Consider the following 17,346-nt stretch of genomic DNA (forward strand, 5'->3'; position numbering starts at 1 on the left):
CTTTTATACTGAGTGAGGCCACTAGTTCATCTTAGGCCAGCACTGCATACACTGAGCGGCAGTAGTTCTCCAGGGTTTCAGACAGCAAGTCTTTTCTTAGACCTACCTGGAGATGAGCCCTGAGTGAGCCCTGAGTGCTCAGGACAGATCCTGAAGCTGAGACTCCAGTACTTTGGCTACCTCATGAGAAGAGAAGACTCCCTGGAAAAGACCCCGATGTTGGGAAGGATTGAGGGCACAAGGAGAAGGGGACGACAGAGGACGAGATGGTGGGACAGTGTTCTCGAAGCTACCAGCATGAGTTTGACCAAACTGCGGGAGGCAGTGGAAGACAGGAGTGCCTGCTGTGCTCTGGTCCATGGGGTCATGAAGAGTCAGACACAACTAAACGACTAAACAACAACACCTGGAGATGACAAGGATTGAACCTGGGACCTCCTACATATTAAGCAAATGCTCTACCACTGAGCTACAGCCCATCCCCAAAGGAAAACAAGAAGCTGCATTATACCAGTTGCTGGAAACCACAGCAGGGACAACACCTGTTGTCTTTTTAATAATAATAATAATAATAATAATAATAATAATAATAATAATAATTTTTATTGGTTTTACATATAATCTCATTACGTCACATCATATCCTCTTATTTCATCTCTTTGGCTCAACTGAGCCTAATGACCTCCCTCCCTCCCATCTGATGGTTTACAAAATTAAAATTTGCATCGTTCCATTTTGCTTTGTTTCCTAGTTATATCGTTACCTAAAATATTATATTACTCAACCTGAACAGGCAGCAGTTTCATCTTACAAATCTTCAGATAAGCCTGCTAATGATGTTAATTGCTTACAGTTGTCTTTCAAACATAATATAAATTTGTTCCAGTCCTTTTGGAATGCTTGGTCAGGCTAGTTTCCGGATTCTTCCCGGCAGTTTCTCCAGGTCTGCAAAGTCCATCATTTTCATCTGCCACTCTTCTTTTGTTGGTAACTCCTGTTGTTTCCATCTTTGGGCTAACAAAAGTCTTGCCGCAGTTGTTGCGTATAAGAACAATTTTTTTCTCTTGTCTTGGTATCTCCCTATCGACTGTACCCAATAAAAAGGCTTCTGGTTTTAAAACAAAAGTGTTTTTTAAACATGAGAGCTGTTGTCCTTGTGTCCTGCTTGTGAGTTTGCTGTAGGCATCAGCTTAGGCACTGTGAGCACAGGATTCCAGACTTGATGGGCCATTGGCCTGATCCGGCATACAGTGGTACCTTGAGTTAAGTACTTAATTCATTCCGGAGGTCCGTTCTTAACCTAAAACTGTTCTTAACCTGAAGCACCACTTTAGCTAATGGGGCCTCCCGTTGCCACCACGCAATTTGTGGCAGACAGCCAGAAGGCAATCTGAAGGAGTAAGTCTGCCTGGTGGTAGCAGAGGATGGTTACAATCCGTCGACCTTTGCTACCACCAGGCAGACTTACTTCTTCAGATTGCCTTCTGGCTGTCTGCCAAACCTTAATTGCCTCTGTGTGAGTAGCTGCACGTACACAGTTTCCCAGCACTGTTCTCATCCTGAAGCAAAGTTCTTAACCCGAGGTACCATTTCTGGGTTAAAGGAGTCTGTAACCTGAAGCGTCTGCAACCCAAGGTACCACTGTACTCTTCTTATGTTCTTATTAATCAAGCCAAAACCTTTGGTCCATTCAGCTCAGTATTGCCCCATGTTGGCTGGCTATAGCTCTCCAGGGTTTCAGGCAGGGAATCTTTTTGGAGATGCCAGGATTTCAACCTGGGACTATCTCCATGCAAAACAGGTGCTTTACCAACAAACCAACACACTACTGAAACATTTCTCTTCTGGGCAGCCTCACCCTGTTATGCGTTTCCCTGTCTCCTTCCTCTTTTGGTTTTCACAATCAATAAATCTTAAAGGTGCGAAGAAACCTACGTTTATCAAGTCCTCCCTTGGTTCCCATTGGGATTTATTTATTTCTTGATTAAATGCATATACCACTCTTCATCCAAAGATCTCAGCCTAAAAATACAATCTATAAAACGCTGTTAGCAGCTTTAAAAAAAGCAGCTAAACATCACATTTTCAGCATAAACAAGAGGAAGAACCATTAGGAATGGGTCAGGCAAACGTTATGGGAGAAAACAGGTTGTGACTAGAGGGCTGATTCTCAGGAGCACTGAGTGCCAAGCTAAGATGGGCACTGCAACAACAGAAGATGCAAGGCAGGGGAGACACAGAATTTTTGCATCTTAGAGGGCGCTGCTGAAATTTCAAAGACCAAAGTCCACCAATGCCACACCCTGAGCTTGGGTTGGGATATCTGTCTGCCTGGAATCTCTCACCTCAGTCACCCAGAAAGACTTGCTGTGCTTAGGTCCTGCTTAAGGGTCCATTGCTGAGTGGTTCCATTGGAGTGAGGTTGGGTGCTTCCCCAACAGTGGAGTGGCGCTCCACCAGCAGGGGCAGAGGGGAATGAAGAAATCACCCTAGTCCATTGGCCTGATTTCTTTCTTTTCTTCTTGATAACTTTTTATTAATTTTCCAAAAATAACAACAACAATAAAAACAACAATACATGAACAAAACAAAACAAATTGACTTCCCTCTAGTCCCTTCCTTGGTTCTATTGTTTATCAACATACTGCATGCCCATTATTAAATTTTGAACCTATTTAAATGACCTATTATCCATTCATAACAAAATTACAAGTAATCTTAAAACCTTGCTAATGTATTAACCTGTGTGCAATGCTTCTGTATCTATGCAATAAACATTTTCCATTCTTCCTTAAATTCGTTGTCGTCTCTTCCTCTTAGTTTCATTGTCAGTTTTGCCATTTCAGCATATTCCATTAATTTAACTTGCCAACACTGGCCTGATTTCACCCAATACCTGTGTCCCATGTCAGTCATCGCACTGATTTCAAGGCCGCAGGTTGCATCTGCCTGGGCAATAAAGTTGTTACTACTGGTACCTTTCTTCTGTTGTTGATAAGTAGGAAATTCTGAAACCGTGCTGGACTTTAGAAATTTAAAAAGCTCTGCTGGATCAGGCGAAAAGGCTTACAAATAAACAAGGCCTTAATGCCAACAGGATGGTGATGGGTCAACCTCTTTCAGCCTGACTTGTTTTGTATTGTAGGGCTTTTGTGAACAGATATGTCCCAAAACCCAATTCTTGGCGGAAGGGTGGAGACGAGTGTGCCAAAATGGAAATGGATTTAATTGGGTCATGGCATGTCCTCCTGTCTTCTTTCTTTCTTTTTTAATGTTCGCATCCCTTTGTTCAGATAAAGCTGTAATCATCAGCTGATTCATGCCGAAAGGCATAGCAGCTGGAAAAGGCGTGTGCATCCATCGGCTTCACCCTGAGAGACGAGGCAGGTGATCTGGGTGTTTTTCAACATCTTCCTTTCATTGATTGAGGGCTAGATCTGTGTTGTGTAAACCATGTTGTTTAGAGCCCCACCTAGGCCAACTGCGATAAACGAGCAAAACCTCATACCATAGGGACCACCTGAACTAGGGCTGAAAACTCTGAACTAGGTAGACTTTAGACAGCATTTGGGCTGTTTTGCTTAGAGAAAAGGCAGGCAAAAGGCCCATATATTATAAAAATCATGCATGACATGGCAAAGAAAAGTTTCTCTTCCTCTCTCATGAGGCTAGAACTATGAAGCTGGAAGTTGTTCTGCTTGCAGACTTCACAACAGGGCATCTGGTTGATCAATCTGAGAACAGGGCTACAAAAGATGGAACTTTAACTGACCTGGTTCATTGGGATTCATAAAAAAGAATTCACTTGTTTTATTATGTATTTATGTATTTATTTTTTACCTCAACTCTTTCCCTGACAGGGTCTTAAGGCAGCTTGCAGATGAAATAAGAACATTTATAAACATAAGGGGGGAACAATTTAAAAACAATTAAACATTAATTGATTTTTTAAAATAAAATAAAAACAGAGCATAGAATCATAGAGTTGGAAGGGACCCTGCGGATCATCTAGTCCAAGGATTCCCAAGCTTAGGTCGCCAGCTGTTTTTGGACTACAGTTCCCATCATCCCTGACCACTGGTCCTGCTAACTAGGGATGAAGGGAGTTGTAGTCCAAAAATAGCTGGAGACCCAAGTTTGGGAAACCCCGACCTAGTCCCAGAGTGCGTTATAACCATATAACCTGACTCCCTATCAGTGTTAAAACAAATTGTAGTCACACAGGAATAAAGTGGGTCCTGAAAGCAAACATTTCAGATGTGAAATGCTAGGGTAAAGTGGTATATATTCAGCATTCACCAAAAGCTGCACAGTGAAGTTGTCAGATACATCTCTGTGGGGAGGGAGCCCTTAGGGGGTGCCTCAGAGAAGGCCTTCTCCCAGACTACAACAACCCAAACTTCTGGTGGTGGTGGAAATATCCATAGGGCCCCCTCTGCTGATCTTAACTACCTCAGGGAGTCCGTTAAATATTTGGAGCCTAACAGAAGAACAGAAGAAGAGCCTGCTGGATCAGGCCAATGGCCTAGAGAGTTTAGCACCCTGTTCTCACAGTGGTCCACCAAATGCCTCGGAGAAGCCCTCAAGCCAGACCTGGACGCAAGAACACTCTACTCTTTCCCGTGGCTTTCGGCAACTGGTATTCAGAAGTTACTCCCTCTGAATGTGGAGGCAAAGCATAGTCATCATGACCACTTTGTCCCCAGGGAAGAGTTGTTCGTTATCCTTTTTGGCAAAATGTGGTTACTATGCACTATTACGTCTTCCCTCCTCTCCTGTAACCTCAGCGTAGTAAATGCTGCTGACTGAGCATCCCAGTGATTATATAAGCACAACTAGATTTGTAGAGAGATTACATGTTGCATTAAATGCTTCTTAAGCTTTTTTTCTTTATTTCAAAAACTCTTCTGATCACTATGTTAGCTGTCTTTTGCTTCAGAAGCCTGGGCAAGGTGGACTTCTGCAAAGTGAATGAATACAGCAGGCAGAAGAATCTCTGTAATATATAAACAAGGGGGGATGTCTACAAAAGTGTCCCTTTTATCATTTGTGTCTATAAGCATGTGTGCAGTTGGTGAGCAGAGGAAGTTGCCATAGGTCCATCAAGCTCAATAATTTATTTACTGATTGGCAATGCTGTTGAGGGTTACAGACAGGGGACATTCCCAGCCCTAGCTGGAAATGCTGGAGATTGAACCCAAGGTGTTCTGCATTCAAAGTTATTCAATTACTGAGCTATGGCATTTCCCTGAAAAATAATTGTAAGGTTACAGTTCTCCTGGTACTGAACATATAGGAACCGAGGAAGATACCTTATACTGAGTCTTATCATTGGTTCATCTAGCTCAGTATTGTCTCTTCTGATTGGCAGTGGCTGTCCAGTGTTTTAGACAGGGGACATTCTCACCCTGCCTGGAGATGCTAGAAATTGAACCCAATACCTTCCTACCTACCTACCTACCTACCTACCTACCTACCTACCTACACCCACCCACCCCATGGGTGCCAACTCCCTGGGGCCCTGGGTGCCTGAGCAACCACAAAATTCCCAATGTATGGACCGGACAGCCACAAATTTCGATGGCAGGGCCATGCATCCTGCATGGCACCCATGGCCCCAGGCACCCATGGCTGCAGGGCCAAGTTGGCACTCCTCTCTCACACACACACATTTTCTCATTCTTTTCTATTCCTGTCCTTCTTTCTCTCTCCAGTATATATTCTCTATCCTATCCCTTTCTTATAACTGTATTTTAAGAAATTTCTATTCATTGATACAGTTTATAACTAGAATTCGCAGCCCAAAGCAAAACAGGCTGTTAGTTAACCCACTGCAATATTTTACATGCTTCTTGAATATATGTGTGCGATGTGGCACAATATCTCCTTGCAGCCCATGTTTAAGAGATGGCTTGCTTGTTTATTGTAGATTTGAAATGCAGGGTTGGTTAGTATTGGTAGGGTGCATTATCGTGAAATCCATTTGCAGCCAACACCATCTGCCAGTGTGGCGCAGTGGTTAACATGTGGGACTAAGACCTGGGAGATCAGGGTTCGAATAGCCACTGGGTGACCTTGAGCCCGTCACAACCTCTCAGCCTAACTTACCTCACAGGGCTGTTGCTGGGATTTAGTGAGGGTGGGTAATATACATGTGTACCACCTTGAGCTCCTTGGAGGATAAAAAACATGGGATATAAATGCCAAAAAAGAAATGATCTTCCATTTTCTGCCTTCCCTCATTTCTCTCTGATATTATGCAGGAACACCCCATTTCTCCTGCCAATTCATGAGCCATACACCCCATCAATATTATACATCACTGATCAGATGTTAGCAGCATCCATTATGCTATACAACAGCTTGGCCTTCAGTGATTTAATAGTCAGTGTTTTTTTGGCTCATTGGGTCAAAGATATATTTTTTAAAAAGACTGCAAACACCCTAGAAAATGGGTGCATTCAGTAGTGGGGGTTATAGTGTTCATTTCCCTAGTTATAATGTTAGTGGTTCTGCTGTCATGAATAGTATGAACTATATGCTGGAATACTGCCCCATATATCATTTCATGACACAATCCATGAAAATCAGGGGGAAATTGCAGTGCAAAACTCTTGTGGTTTTGCAGGTTCACGAGGTTGCAAATTGATTTTTTTCTGAAAACAGTTAACACAGAAATAAGGCTAAACTTCCACTATATTCCACTGGATTTCCAGGAGTGATTTTTGTTGCATGTGGCAGATCACATAAAATGTGGACATCAGGTAAGGAAACAATGGAGAAATATAATCAATGGTATCTGAATGTATCTTGTGTCAACACTGAGTGTAGATTGGCTAGCTGTCCAGTGAGTGGTGACTTGTGTCCGTTTACCGGTGTGGAAATGGGAAAAAAACTGAATTAAAGATTAGAAAAAATGAGAAACTGAGAGAAACCAAAATGGACAGATTTTTCCATCTCTGTAGGTAATGGAAGTGAAACATATACAAAAATTGTTCAGATCACAAACAGGCTGATTTTGAGAATGTAGGAAGATCTCTGCTGTATTAGACCAAAGATCAATCTAGGCGAGCAACCTTTTCTGCACAAAGAACATCTAGATGCATCCAAGAAATCTGCAAACAGAGTAGCCCTCTACTACTGTTGAATCCTAGCAAACAGTATTCAGACACATGCTGTCTCTGATCTTGGAGGTAGTATATATGTCCATAATGATTTCTGGACATTGATAGTCATATTAAAGGTAAAGCTAAAGGGAACTCTGACAGTTAAGTCCAGTCGCGAACGACTCTGGGGTTGCAGTGCTCATCTCGCTTTAGAATCCGAGGGAGCTGACGTTTGTCCGCAGACAGTTTTTCTGGGTCATATGGCCAGCAACGGAACACTGACACCAGAGCAGTGCACGGAAATGTCGTTTACCTTCCCATCAGAGCAGTACCTATTTATCTACTTGCACTTTTTGGCGTGCTTTCGAACTGCTAGGTTGGCAGGAGCTGGGACTGAGCAACGAAAGCTTACCCCATCAGTGGGATTGGAACCACTGACCTTTTGATTGGCAAGCCCAAGGCCCAGTGGTTTAGACCACAGTGCCACCCGCGTCCCATGCTAGTCATATTATCCTCTATAAATTTGTCTAGCCCCCTTTCAAAGTTGTCTAAGTTGGTGACCATCACTACTTCTCATGGAAGTATGTTCCAAAGTTTAACTATGTGCTGGGAAATATTTAGTTTCCTTGAATGACCCCATTAGGTTATGGACAAAATAGGGAGAGTGATTATATATATATATATATATATATATATATATATATATATATATTCATTCCAAGGCAGGATCCCAAACATTGGGACCTTCCCTGATAATTAGGGACAATTGGAGCAAGCAAGGCATGTGATTCCACATTTGGAACAGTGTGCAAAGTGTTTACACAGATGTTCATAGGTTGGACTTCTTTCCACTTAAGGTATTAAGACCAAGAGTTCATAACCTCAATTTGGCAACCTTGTTGGGTGGAGTCCATAGTGTGCTGAGTCGCAGGAAAAAAAATAGTAAACACAATCAATAAGGTGATTATTCCTATCGGCTTGATAATCAACCACTGGAGAGTATGGGGAGTGGGTGATTACTTAAGAGCAATTTCCATGGAGGTGTCAATGGATTAATTCACACCCAAAAGTGTGTCATACTCACCTGGTGGTGGATGAAACTGTATAAAAAGGTCGGCACCCAAGGACTGCCTTCATCATCTCTCTTGACTCTTTCCATCCTCTAATAACAAGCACAGGTAAGTCAAAGCGGGCGTCTTTCAAAGCTGATATTGCAATTGAAATGAATTTGGAGATGAATGAACCTCTTCAAGGTGATTCTCTCAGCTTGATTATGCCCACATTTAATGTTGCTTGAATCTGAATTTTGATCCTAGGAACATGAGAAACTGCCTTTGTGCTGTTCAGACCATTGGTCCATCTTAGCTCAGTGTGAGCTTTACTGAGTAGCAACAGGGGTTGCGGCTGAAGAACATTCCCAACCTTACCTGGAGATGCTGGAGGACAAACCTGGGAACTTCTGCATGCAAAGCAGATGATGGTTGTGCAATGTCTCCATGGTTAGAAGCACTAAAGCTTCTGTTTGTTGCTTGCTGGAAACTGCAGGGGGGAGGAGTGTGATTTTGTGCTCTGGTCTTGCTTGTGGGCTTATCTTTAGGGCATCTGCTTGGCAACTGTGTGAGCGGGATGTTGGACTAGGTGGACTATTGGCCTAATCTAGCAGCCAGGCTGTTCTGATGTTCTTATGGGTAACGATTAGGGAGGACTCTTGCATTCATGCTCTCCCTGTGGGCTTCCTGGAGAAATCTGATTGGCCACCGTGAGAAAAAGGATGCTATACTAGATGGGCCATTGGCCTTTTCCAACAAGCACTTCTTATGGTCTTATGTCCTTATGTACTGCCCGTCTGCTAAACATTATGAATCAAGGAAACAGATGCAAGTATTTCTAGAGGGTGGGGAAACTTAAAAAGTTGGCAAATTTGCCAATGCTAAGTTAGAACTTATCAACAAGATTATGGATTCTTTTGAAAATGTTCTTTTCAAGCTTGATTTCCACACATATGGGCCTCTCCATTCCTATGGAGCAGTAGAAGGCTTCTCCTCAGGTTAGAACTCTGAGGCTGTGGAGGCTGCGGAGTGGAGTTTGCCACCAGGATTGCCTTTAGGTTTTGGTGGGCCTTGGAGCAAAATAACCCACCTAAAGCACCTTGTCTTGTCTCAGTATCTTCTCGCTTCCAGCAAGTGCAGTGACCACCTGCTGGAAGTCTCCATAGGAGGTGGCGTTCTACCAAACCAAGTCATTGGTCCTTCAAGCTCAGCATTTTCTCCATGGACTGGCAAGAAATCTCTGGGATTTCAGACAGGAGTTTGTCCCAACCCTACTTACAGATGCTGGGGGTTGAATCTTCAGCCTTCTGCATGATATTCAGGAGTTCTACCACTGGCTCTTCCCATCGACATTACCAGTTAGAGAAGCAGTTAGAAGAAAGTTCTCTCCGCAGATGGAGGCCCTCTGCAGGTGCCTATGCCCCTCCTTGGGACCAGTCCTGCCTCCCAGCCTTACTGTTGCAATTCTTTTGTTTTTAAGTTCTTATCCATATGCAATCTCCTCTTGCCTATATAGCATAACAGAGAAGCACAGCTATAAGCAAGTCATAAAAAGGATGCAGCAGGGGAAAGAATGAATGATTCAGAACTCCAAAATATCTTCTAAGCTGGCAAGTAAACTAGGGAGGAAAGGATTCCCTTGTCCCTTTGGTGTAACATGGATTCTTTCCACATTGCAATAGGCTTCTCTCAAGTTCTGATTTAATATGGAGAATTTATAGAAATAATAATAATAATAATAATAATAATAATAATAATAATAATAATTTTATTATTTCTACCCCACCCATCCAGCTGGGTCTCCCCAGCCACTCTGGGTGGTTTCCAACAGAAGGTTAAAAATACATTAAAACATCAGTTATTAAAAACTTCCCTAAACAGGGCTGCCTTAAGATGTCTTCTAAATGGCAGACAGTTGTTTATTTCTTTGACATCTGATGGGAGGGCGTTCCACAGGGTGGGCACCACTACCGAGAAGGCCCTCTGCCTGGTTCCCCATAACTTCACTTCTCACAATGAGGTAACCGCCAGAAGGCCCTCGGAGCTGGACCTCAGTATCCGGGCAGAATGATGGGGGTGGAGACGCTCCTTCAGGTATACTGGCCGAGGCCATTTAGGGTTTTAAAGGTCAGCACCAACACTTTGAATTGCACTCGGAAATGTACTGGGAACCAATGTAGGTCTTTCAAGACTGGTGTTATGTGGTCTCGGTGGCCGCTCCCAGTCACCAGTCTAGCAACGCATTCTGGATTAGTTGTAGTTTCCGGGTCACCTTCAAAGGTAGCCCACATAGAGTGCATTGCAGTAATGCAAGTACTTACTTGCGTGTTGCAAGTAATCCAGTATTGGAATGCCTAATTTGCTGCAGATGGTACTTCCTTTGCATTATCCCTCTCCACATCCTGAAATTGTATATGTGTGTTGCTAAATTATTGCAAACAAATAAAAGAACAAAATACAGTCTAACTGCAGGCTTGATTACCGTACATCAAGATTCCTTTCGTACATTGTTTTCAACAATGAGCAAAATTTGCTGCTGCACCTTGAGAAAACGATGTACACAAAGGCACTTGATCCAACCCCATTAAACTGACCCTATTTCTGTGTGGGGTTTGATGCATACCCACCCTTAAAGGAAGGGTGGGAAACCTGAGTGAACCAAATGATGTGTAAAAATTGCACACACAACAATACAATATATAATTTGAGATCAATAGAAGAGCAGTGATTAATTCTCATTTCGCTGGAACTTCTTGCAAAACAAGGTGAGTTTATCGGGGACTCAGAAATCCAGAGGAAAAAATCAGAGAAGGGATTGTTTCTCAGAGTTGCATGTGGAAGGACCTGGGTTTAGTCCCCAACATCTCCAGCTTGGGCTAGGATAACCATTGTCGGAAACTCTGGAGAGCTGCTGCCAATCAGTGTAGACAACATTGTGCTCGATGGACAGTGGTCAGACTTGATGTAAGGCAGTTTCTTATGTTAAAAAGAACATAGCTCCGTGGCATTACAATGTCCTCCTGGAATGAATCTCAGTAGTAGTGAATATGTTTCACATGCAGAAGTCTCAGGATCTTCAGGAAGAGCTGGGAAGGCTATTGTTATGGAAATACTGGAGAGCCATTGCCAATCAGTGTAGCTCAGCCTTCATCAACGTGGTGTCTTCCAGATATTTTGGACTGCAACTCCCATCAACTCAGTTGGGCACAATCATTTCAGCTGGGGCAAATGTGAGTTGAAATCCATAACATCTGGAAAGGATTAGGTTGCAGATGATTGCTTTGGACCAATGGTCCCATTTAGTATAAAGCAGCATCTTATGATCCTTCCTAAATTTTGGATATGGAATGTTGTGGGGGCATCCCTAATGTCAAGACATTGCATGCACCAATACTGAATGTGTTTTGACCCAAATGAATGTGTGTGTGTGTGTATTCAGTTCCATATACGTGATTGAAAGTGGAATGAGTTGGCTTGTTAACCTTGGCTCATAACATACTGAGAGACTACCTTAGCAGAACACGCACAATGAAAACCTTGAGTTCTGAAAGCTTTCTAAGTATGTTTCTGGCAAAAGTGATTGACCCATGTTGACTTGTTTGCTATTTAGATGCAACACGTGCTCCTTGTTTTTAATATTATGTGGAGGAGCTTGCCATTACCCAAAACGGTACAATCACTTCTGTGAGAAACAGTTTTGACTATACAAAATACAGATGCAGATGAAGTTTTCTGGAACGAGATAATGAGCTTTGCATGCTTAGAATACTCACCTCAAAGAAAATAAGGGTATTGTAAGGTTCCATAATTCTTAATTGAAATCTGAGCCAGAGAATAACCCAACCAGCCACTCCAATCTCAATCCACTTCCATTTAAACAAAACCTAGCAGCTAATGCAATGGTAGTCCTCTAACCACACAAAGAGAGGGTTCTGCAGTCCTCATCCTCTTTCATTGGTAGCAGGACAGGAATATAGGCTGTGATGGCCTTTTGTTACAGTTTCCCATTTGGGGACAGCGGGGGACTAATTCAGTTTATTTTCTGCACCATCTGAACCTGAGCCAGGCAAGAGATCTCCTATCATTAAGTCTTCAAGTCTATTGGGAAGGTAGGGAACCTCTGGGCTTGGGAGCTGCTGGTTTGCAAGATATTTCTTCTTTTTGCATTAAGCACTACATAGCTAAAGGGTCAGATATTAAGAGATTACTCTAATGGTTTTAATTAAAACTCATTGTAAATTTAGTTGGTTTCAGATTTGCATCATGCTTACCTAAGGGCAAGTTGCAACATCTTGCAGTGCTGCTTAAGATGATCGCCTCATCCTGAAGACTGATGGCCAATTAAATTAGGGCTGTTCACTTAGAAGGGAAACTCATTGTTTACAGCAAGGCTTGCTTTTGAGTAATGACGCTTTGTTCAGGCTTTGAACAGCCAACTCCCTTGGTTGTCCTTCCAAAGTGTTCCATCCCTGCTTCCCACACAAATTTCCCTGTGATCATAACTACCACCTGAAAAGGTCTTCATCAATCCTTTTCCAAAACGAATGACTAAATAATGAAACCTGGACAAATCTGGCCAAATCCACTCCCATGGCACTAATTCAGAAGATATTTCATCTGATCCCAGTTCAAGCACCACTAAACGCAGTGCTTTTGTCTAAGGAACTTCTTTTCTGGATTATCAGACCAAAAGTCTGTCAGATCCCTATAGGCATAAGAAAAGCCTGCTGGATCAGGCCAATGGCCCATCTAGTCCATAACCCTGTCCACACAGTGGACAAACAGACACCTGTGGGACCTGCAAGTGGGTTTCGAGCACACCATCACTCTCCCCCTCCTGTGGTTTCGAGCAACTGATATTCAGAGGCATTACTGCCTCTGACCATGAAAGCAGAGCAAACACATCATGGTTAGTAGCCATTGGTAACATTATCCTCTATTATTTCTTCTTAAAGCCTTCCAAGTTGGTGGCCATCATGGCCTCCCGCAGGAGCAAGCTCCATAGTTTTAATTATTTGCTGTGTGAAGAAGCGTTTTCTACTAATGCTTAGCTTCATTGGACAGTCATGAGTTTTACTGTTATGAGAAAGGGGCAGAAAGCTCTGTCTATCCACTTTCTCCATGCCATGTATAATTTTATAAATTTCTATCATGGTCACCTCTTAGTCACCTTTTCTCTGATCTAAGAAGACTCAAATGCTACAACCTGTCCTCAAAGGACAAACCTGTCCTTCATCCCCTGGATCATTTTGGTTGTACTTTCAAGAAGCTTTTCCAGCTCTACAAATATCCCTTTTGATATGTACACTATCCTTCCTGAGCTGAGGTAGCCAGAACTGGAAATAGTATTCCAAATGTGGCCACAGCATAAATTTGTATAACCTTCTGGATTATCAGGCCAAAGGTCCACCAGACCCAATGTCCTGTTTCCCACAGTCAGCCAATCAGAAGCCCCCAAGAAGGGCATGGGCATTATAGTCTTCACAGGCTGCTGTCTGCCAATGATAGTTTGCACTGTTAGATACTGCCATGAAGCATTAAGGTCTAAAGTGATGTCCATCAGTCCACTGATGTTCTTGGGCAACTCCCATCATTCTTGACCATTCACTGAACTAGTTGGAGATGATGTGAGCTGTGGCCCAAGAACCTCTGGGGACTGAAGGTTAAAGAACCCTGTTCCAAAGTGACTTCATGACCAACATGTTAGACTGCTCCTAATTTCCTTAATATGTGACCTGAGTAAACTATGCCAGCTGGGCAATTGGCAGGTAATTGCTTCTACAATAGAATGTATTCTAGTTGCTGGGTATCATAAATGGGCAGAGTGCTGTTGCAGTGGTTGTGGGCCACTTTGAGAACAGGAGGTTGGTTTAAATGGGTCATTGGCCTGATTCAGCAGTCAGGTTCTTCTTATGTTTTTTATGGGTAACATAAAATTCATGCCCTGCTTGTGGGCATCCCGGAAGAATTTAATTGGCCACTGTGAGAACAGGATGTTGTATTAGATAGACCAGAGTCTTTAGGGCTCTTCTGATGTTCTTACAAATGTCACCTTCCAGCAGCCCATGCAGCTAGTACGGCCAATGGTCAGTGCTGGTGGGAGTTGCAATCTAGAACCATTGAATTAATTAAGGAGAAGGATATCAATGGCTTCTAGCCACAATGACTGTGTTCACTCTCCACTGCCAGAGGCACAATGTCACTGAATACCAGTTTCTGGGAACGGCAAGTGGGGAGAGTGGCTACTTGTGGGCTTTCTGTAGGCATCCAGTTGGCCAATGTGAAAAGAGGACTCGATGGGCCATTGGATTGATCCAGCTGTGGGGTTCATGGACACCTGTGTGAGCTGCAGCAGAGGGCATGACTTTATCTGCCTCTCTCTTAATCTGTAGGGATTTGGAACGTGTTTGTTGAATTAAATGTTGCATACCACATTGATCTCTCGTTGTGCTCTTTCAGAAACAGCTCTCACCCTGCAAAGATGTCTGTCGGAGGCGGTGGGAACATGTGCTATGCCAGCTGTCCTGCATCCACAGTGACAATACAGCCACCACCCTTTGTCCTAAATATCCCAGGACCAGCGCTCTACTGCCCTGACCAAAACTTTGGCATTGAGCAATACAACCCATGCGCAGGCTATGGCGGTGGATATGGAGGCAGCGGAGGAATGGGGGGCCGTGCTATTGGTAGCGGAAGCGGCATGGGCATAGGTGGTGGTATGGGTGGAGGAGGAGGTTATGGAGGCCTTGGTGGTGCAGGTGGTTATGGGGGTGGAAGTATGGGAGGCCGTGGGCTTGGTGGTTTAGGTGCAGGTGGCAGTCTGGGCGGTGGAGGAGGTTATGGGGGCATTGGTGGTGGTTATGGGGGTGGAAGTATGGGGGGCCGTGGTGGGGGTGTTTTAGGTGGGGGTAGCTTGGGTGGTTTAGGTGGGGGTAGCATGGGTGGTAGTGGTGGCACTGGTGGATCTGGTGGACGTCGAGGCAGCATAGGTGGTGGCACCGGGGGTGGACGTAGAGGCAGCATAGGTGGTGGCAGCGGGGGAGGACGTAGAGGCAGCATAGGTGGTGGCAGCGGGGGCGGACGTAGAGGCAGCATAGGTGGTGGCAGTGTGGGTGGACGTAGAGGCAGCATAGGTGGTGGCAGCACGGGTGGCGGTCTTGGTGGATCTGGAGGTAGTGTTGGTGGTGGCACTGGTGGAATTGGAGGCAGTCTGGGTGGTGGAGGAGGAGGACGCCGAATCAGCGGGGGACGCCGATACAGTGGCAGTGGTGGCTACAGCAGTGGTGGATATGGTGGAAGTGGTGGCTACAGCAGTGGCGGATATGGTGGAAGTGGCGGATACAGCAGTGGCGGATATGGTGGAAGTGGTGGATACGGAAGTGGCGGATATGGTGGCAGTGGGGGATATGGCAGTGGGGGATATGGTGGAAGTGGTGGATACGGAAGTGGTGGATATGGTGGCAGTGGGGGATATGGCAGTGGGGGATATGGCAGTGGGGGATATGGTGGAAGTGGTGGATACAGCAGTGGCGGATATGGTGGCAGTGGCGGATACGGCAGTGGGGGATATGGTGGAAGTTGCGGATATGGCATGGGCGGATATGGCAGTGGTGGATACGGTAGCGGTGGATATGGTGGCAGAAGCTATGGCACCAGAAGAATTATATACTCTGGAGGCCGCAGAAGCGGATATGGTGGAGGTGGCTACAGCAGCAGGTCTTATGGCGGCTCCTATGGTGGAAGCTTGGCGCTGCTGCCTAGTACCGCATGCTACACCTGCTACTGAACCCAGAGGAAACAACCCAGAGCTCACAGGACAACTGCAGAAACACAAGATGATGAACCCAAAGCTTGAACTTGCAGGAGTGGACTTGGGGAAACCCTTCGCCTTCTGTCGCCTGCTGATGCAAGCTCCTTGAACTGAATGATCAGCGAATCCACACTTGAACTCTGTGTGCATTTTTGTTTCCACAATTGCACACAAGAAGAAATAACTCGCAGTAATATCCTTTCCAGGCTATGTTGCTTTCTACAAACTTCACGACTATGACTTGAAACGTGTGGGGGAGAGCATATAAGCCCACCCCTTTTCTCCGCTCTGATGATGAACAACCCACAACCGTGCACTTGCATGTCCTGTTTGAAGAGATTCTTAAATGCCTTGAACTGTGCCCACTGAAGCATTGTGACACCTCTGTTTCCACAACCAATGAAGCAATAGTGCAGATTGAAAAAATCAATTGCATTCTAATTTATCACCCTTTTCCCTGCCAAAAAAAAAAATGCTGCTGTTTCTTCATTCCCTTTGTCATTAAAGCTTTTTTTTGCATCACAAAATTTTCCATCCTGTCTAGTTTGTATTCCCCTCATACTTCAAAATAGGCAGGTTGGCCTGACACACGAACAAGGAACTAAATGATTCAAGGGCACCCAAATGAGGGTTTCACTTGAGAGTGATTTTGCACCCACTTCAATTCAAGCTGGTCTGTAAAAAACAATTCCAGCCATTACCACATGGGGGCCTATTCACAAGGTATACTGAAACCTTCCAGGTAAACTGAGTCGCTGGATCTTTCTGCATTTTATTCCCCTTTAGAGGAGGAAGTTAGTGGGTTAAAGATCATTAGCTGAACAAAAAAATCTTGATTTAAAATGAATTGCATGAGTTTATTTCAGAGAACCACAGAGTTCCACCCAAATCCCCTCCAAACACCCATAGCAAACTGAGCAAACAGCAGTTAGTTAGGGCACACTGGATGCAAGAGTAGAAGGTACTCCTTAAAAGATGGCAGTACAGCTTCTGCTTGGAGACCTAGAGTGAAGAAGAACCCATCCACCCTCAGAAGGTGGTGGATCACATACCTGTTGTAGACCAGAATGAGCTGGATGGACCAGCCGACTTTGCCTCCAGAACGTTCATGAGATGTTTGTTCCATTCTCTTTTAAGGAAAAGGGGACTAAGTTAAAAGTTGCAGGAATTTATTTATTTTTGCATGCAGAGGGTGCCCAAGGTTCCAAGATGGAGCAGCAAAATTACACAAAATTACAAGTGCATTTTCGATTGTACAATTGACACAGATGTACAGTGGTACCTCAGAAGTTGAACGGAATCCATTCTGGAAGTCTGTTCAACTTCCAAAACGTTCGGAAACCGAGGCACAGCTTCCAATTGGAAGTTCCTGCAGCCAATC

The 17,346-nt window shown here is 44.2% G+C and overlaps 1 protein-coding gene across 1 annotated transcript; it reads left to right on the top strand.

Moving 5' to 3' along the window:
• Positions 1–8,256: 8,256 nt before the first annotated feature.
• On the top strand, positions 8,257–16,475 carry LOC128403874 (uncharacterized). Its single transcript, XM_053369007.1, has 2 exons — positions 8,257–8,284; positions 14,615–16,475. Exon 2 carries the CDS (start codon positions 14,637–14,639, stop codon positions 15,939–15,941), a length of 1,305 nt encoding a protein of 434 aa, XP_053224982.1. The 5' UTR covers positions 8,257–8,284; positions 14,615–14,636; the 3' UTR covers positions 15,942–16,475.
• The last annotated feature ends 871 nt before the right edge of the window (positions 16,476–17,346 follow it).

Source organism: Podarcis raffonei, chromosome 16 (assembly GCF_027172205.1).
Source record: "Podarcis raffonei isolate rPodRaf1 chromosome 16, rPodRaf1.pri, whole genome shotgun sequence".
Classification (NCBI taxonomy): domain Eukaryota; kingdom Metazoa; phylum Chordata; class Lepidosauria; order Squamata; family Lacertidae; genus Podarcis; species Podarcis raffonei.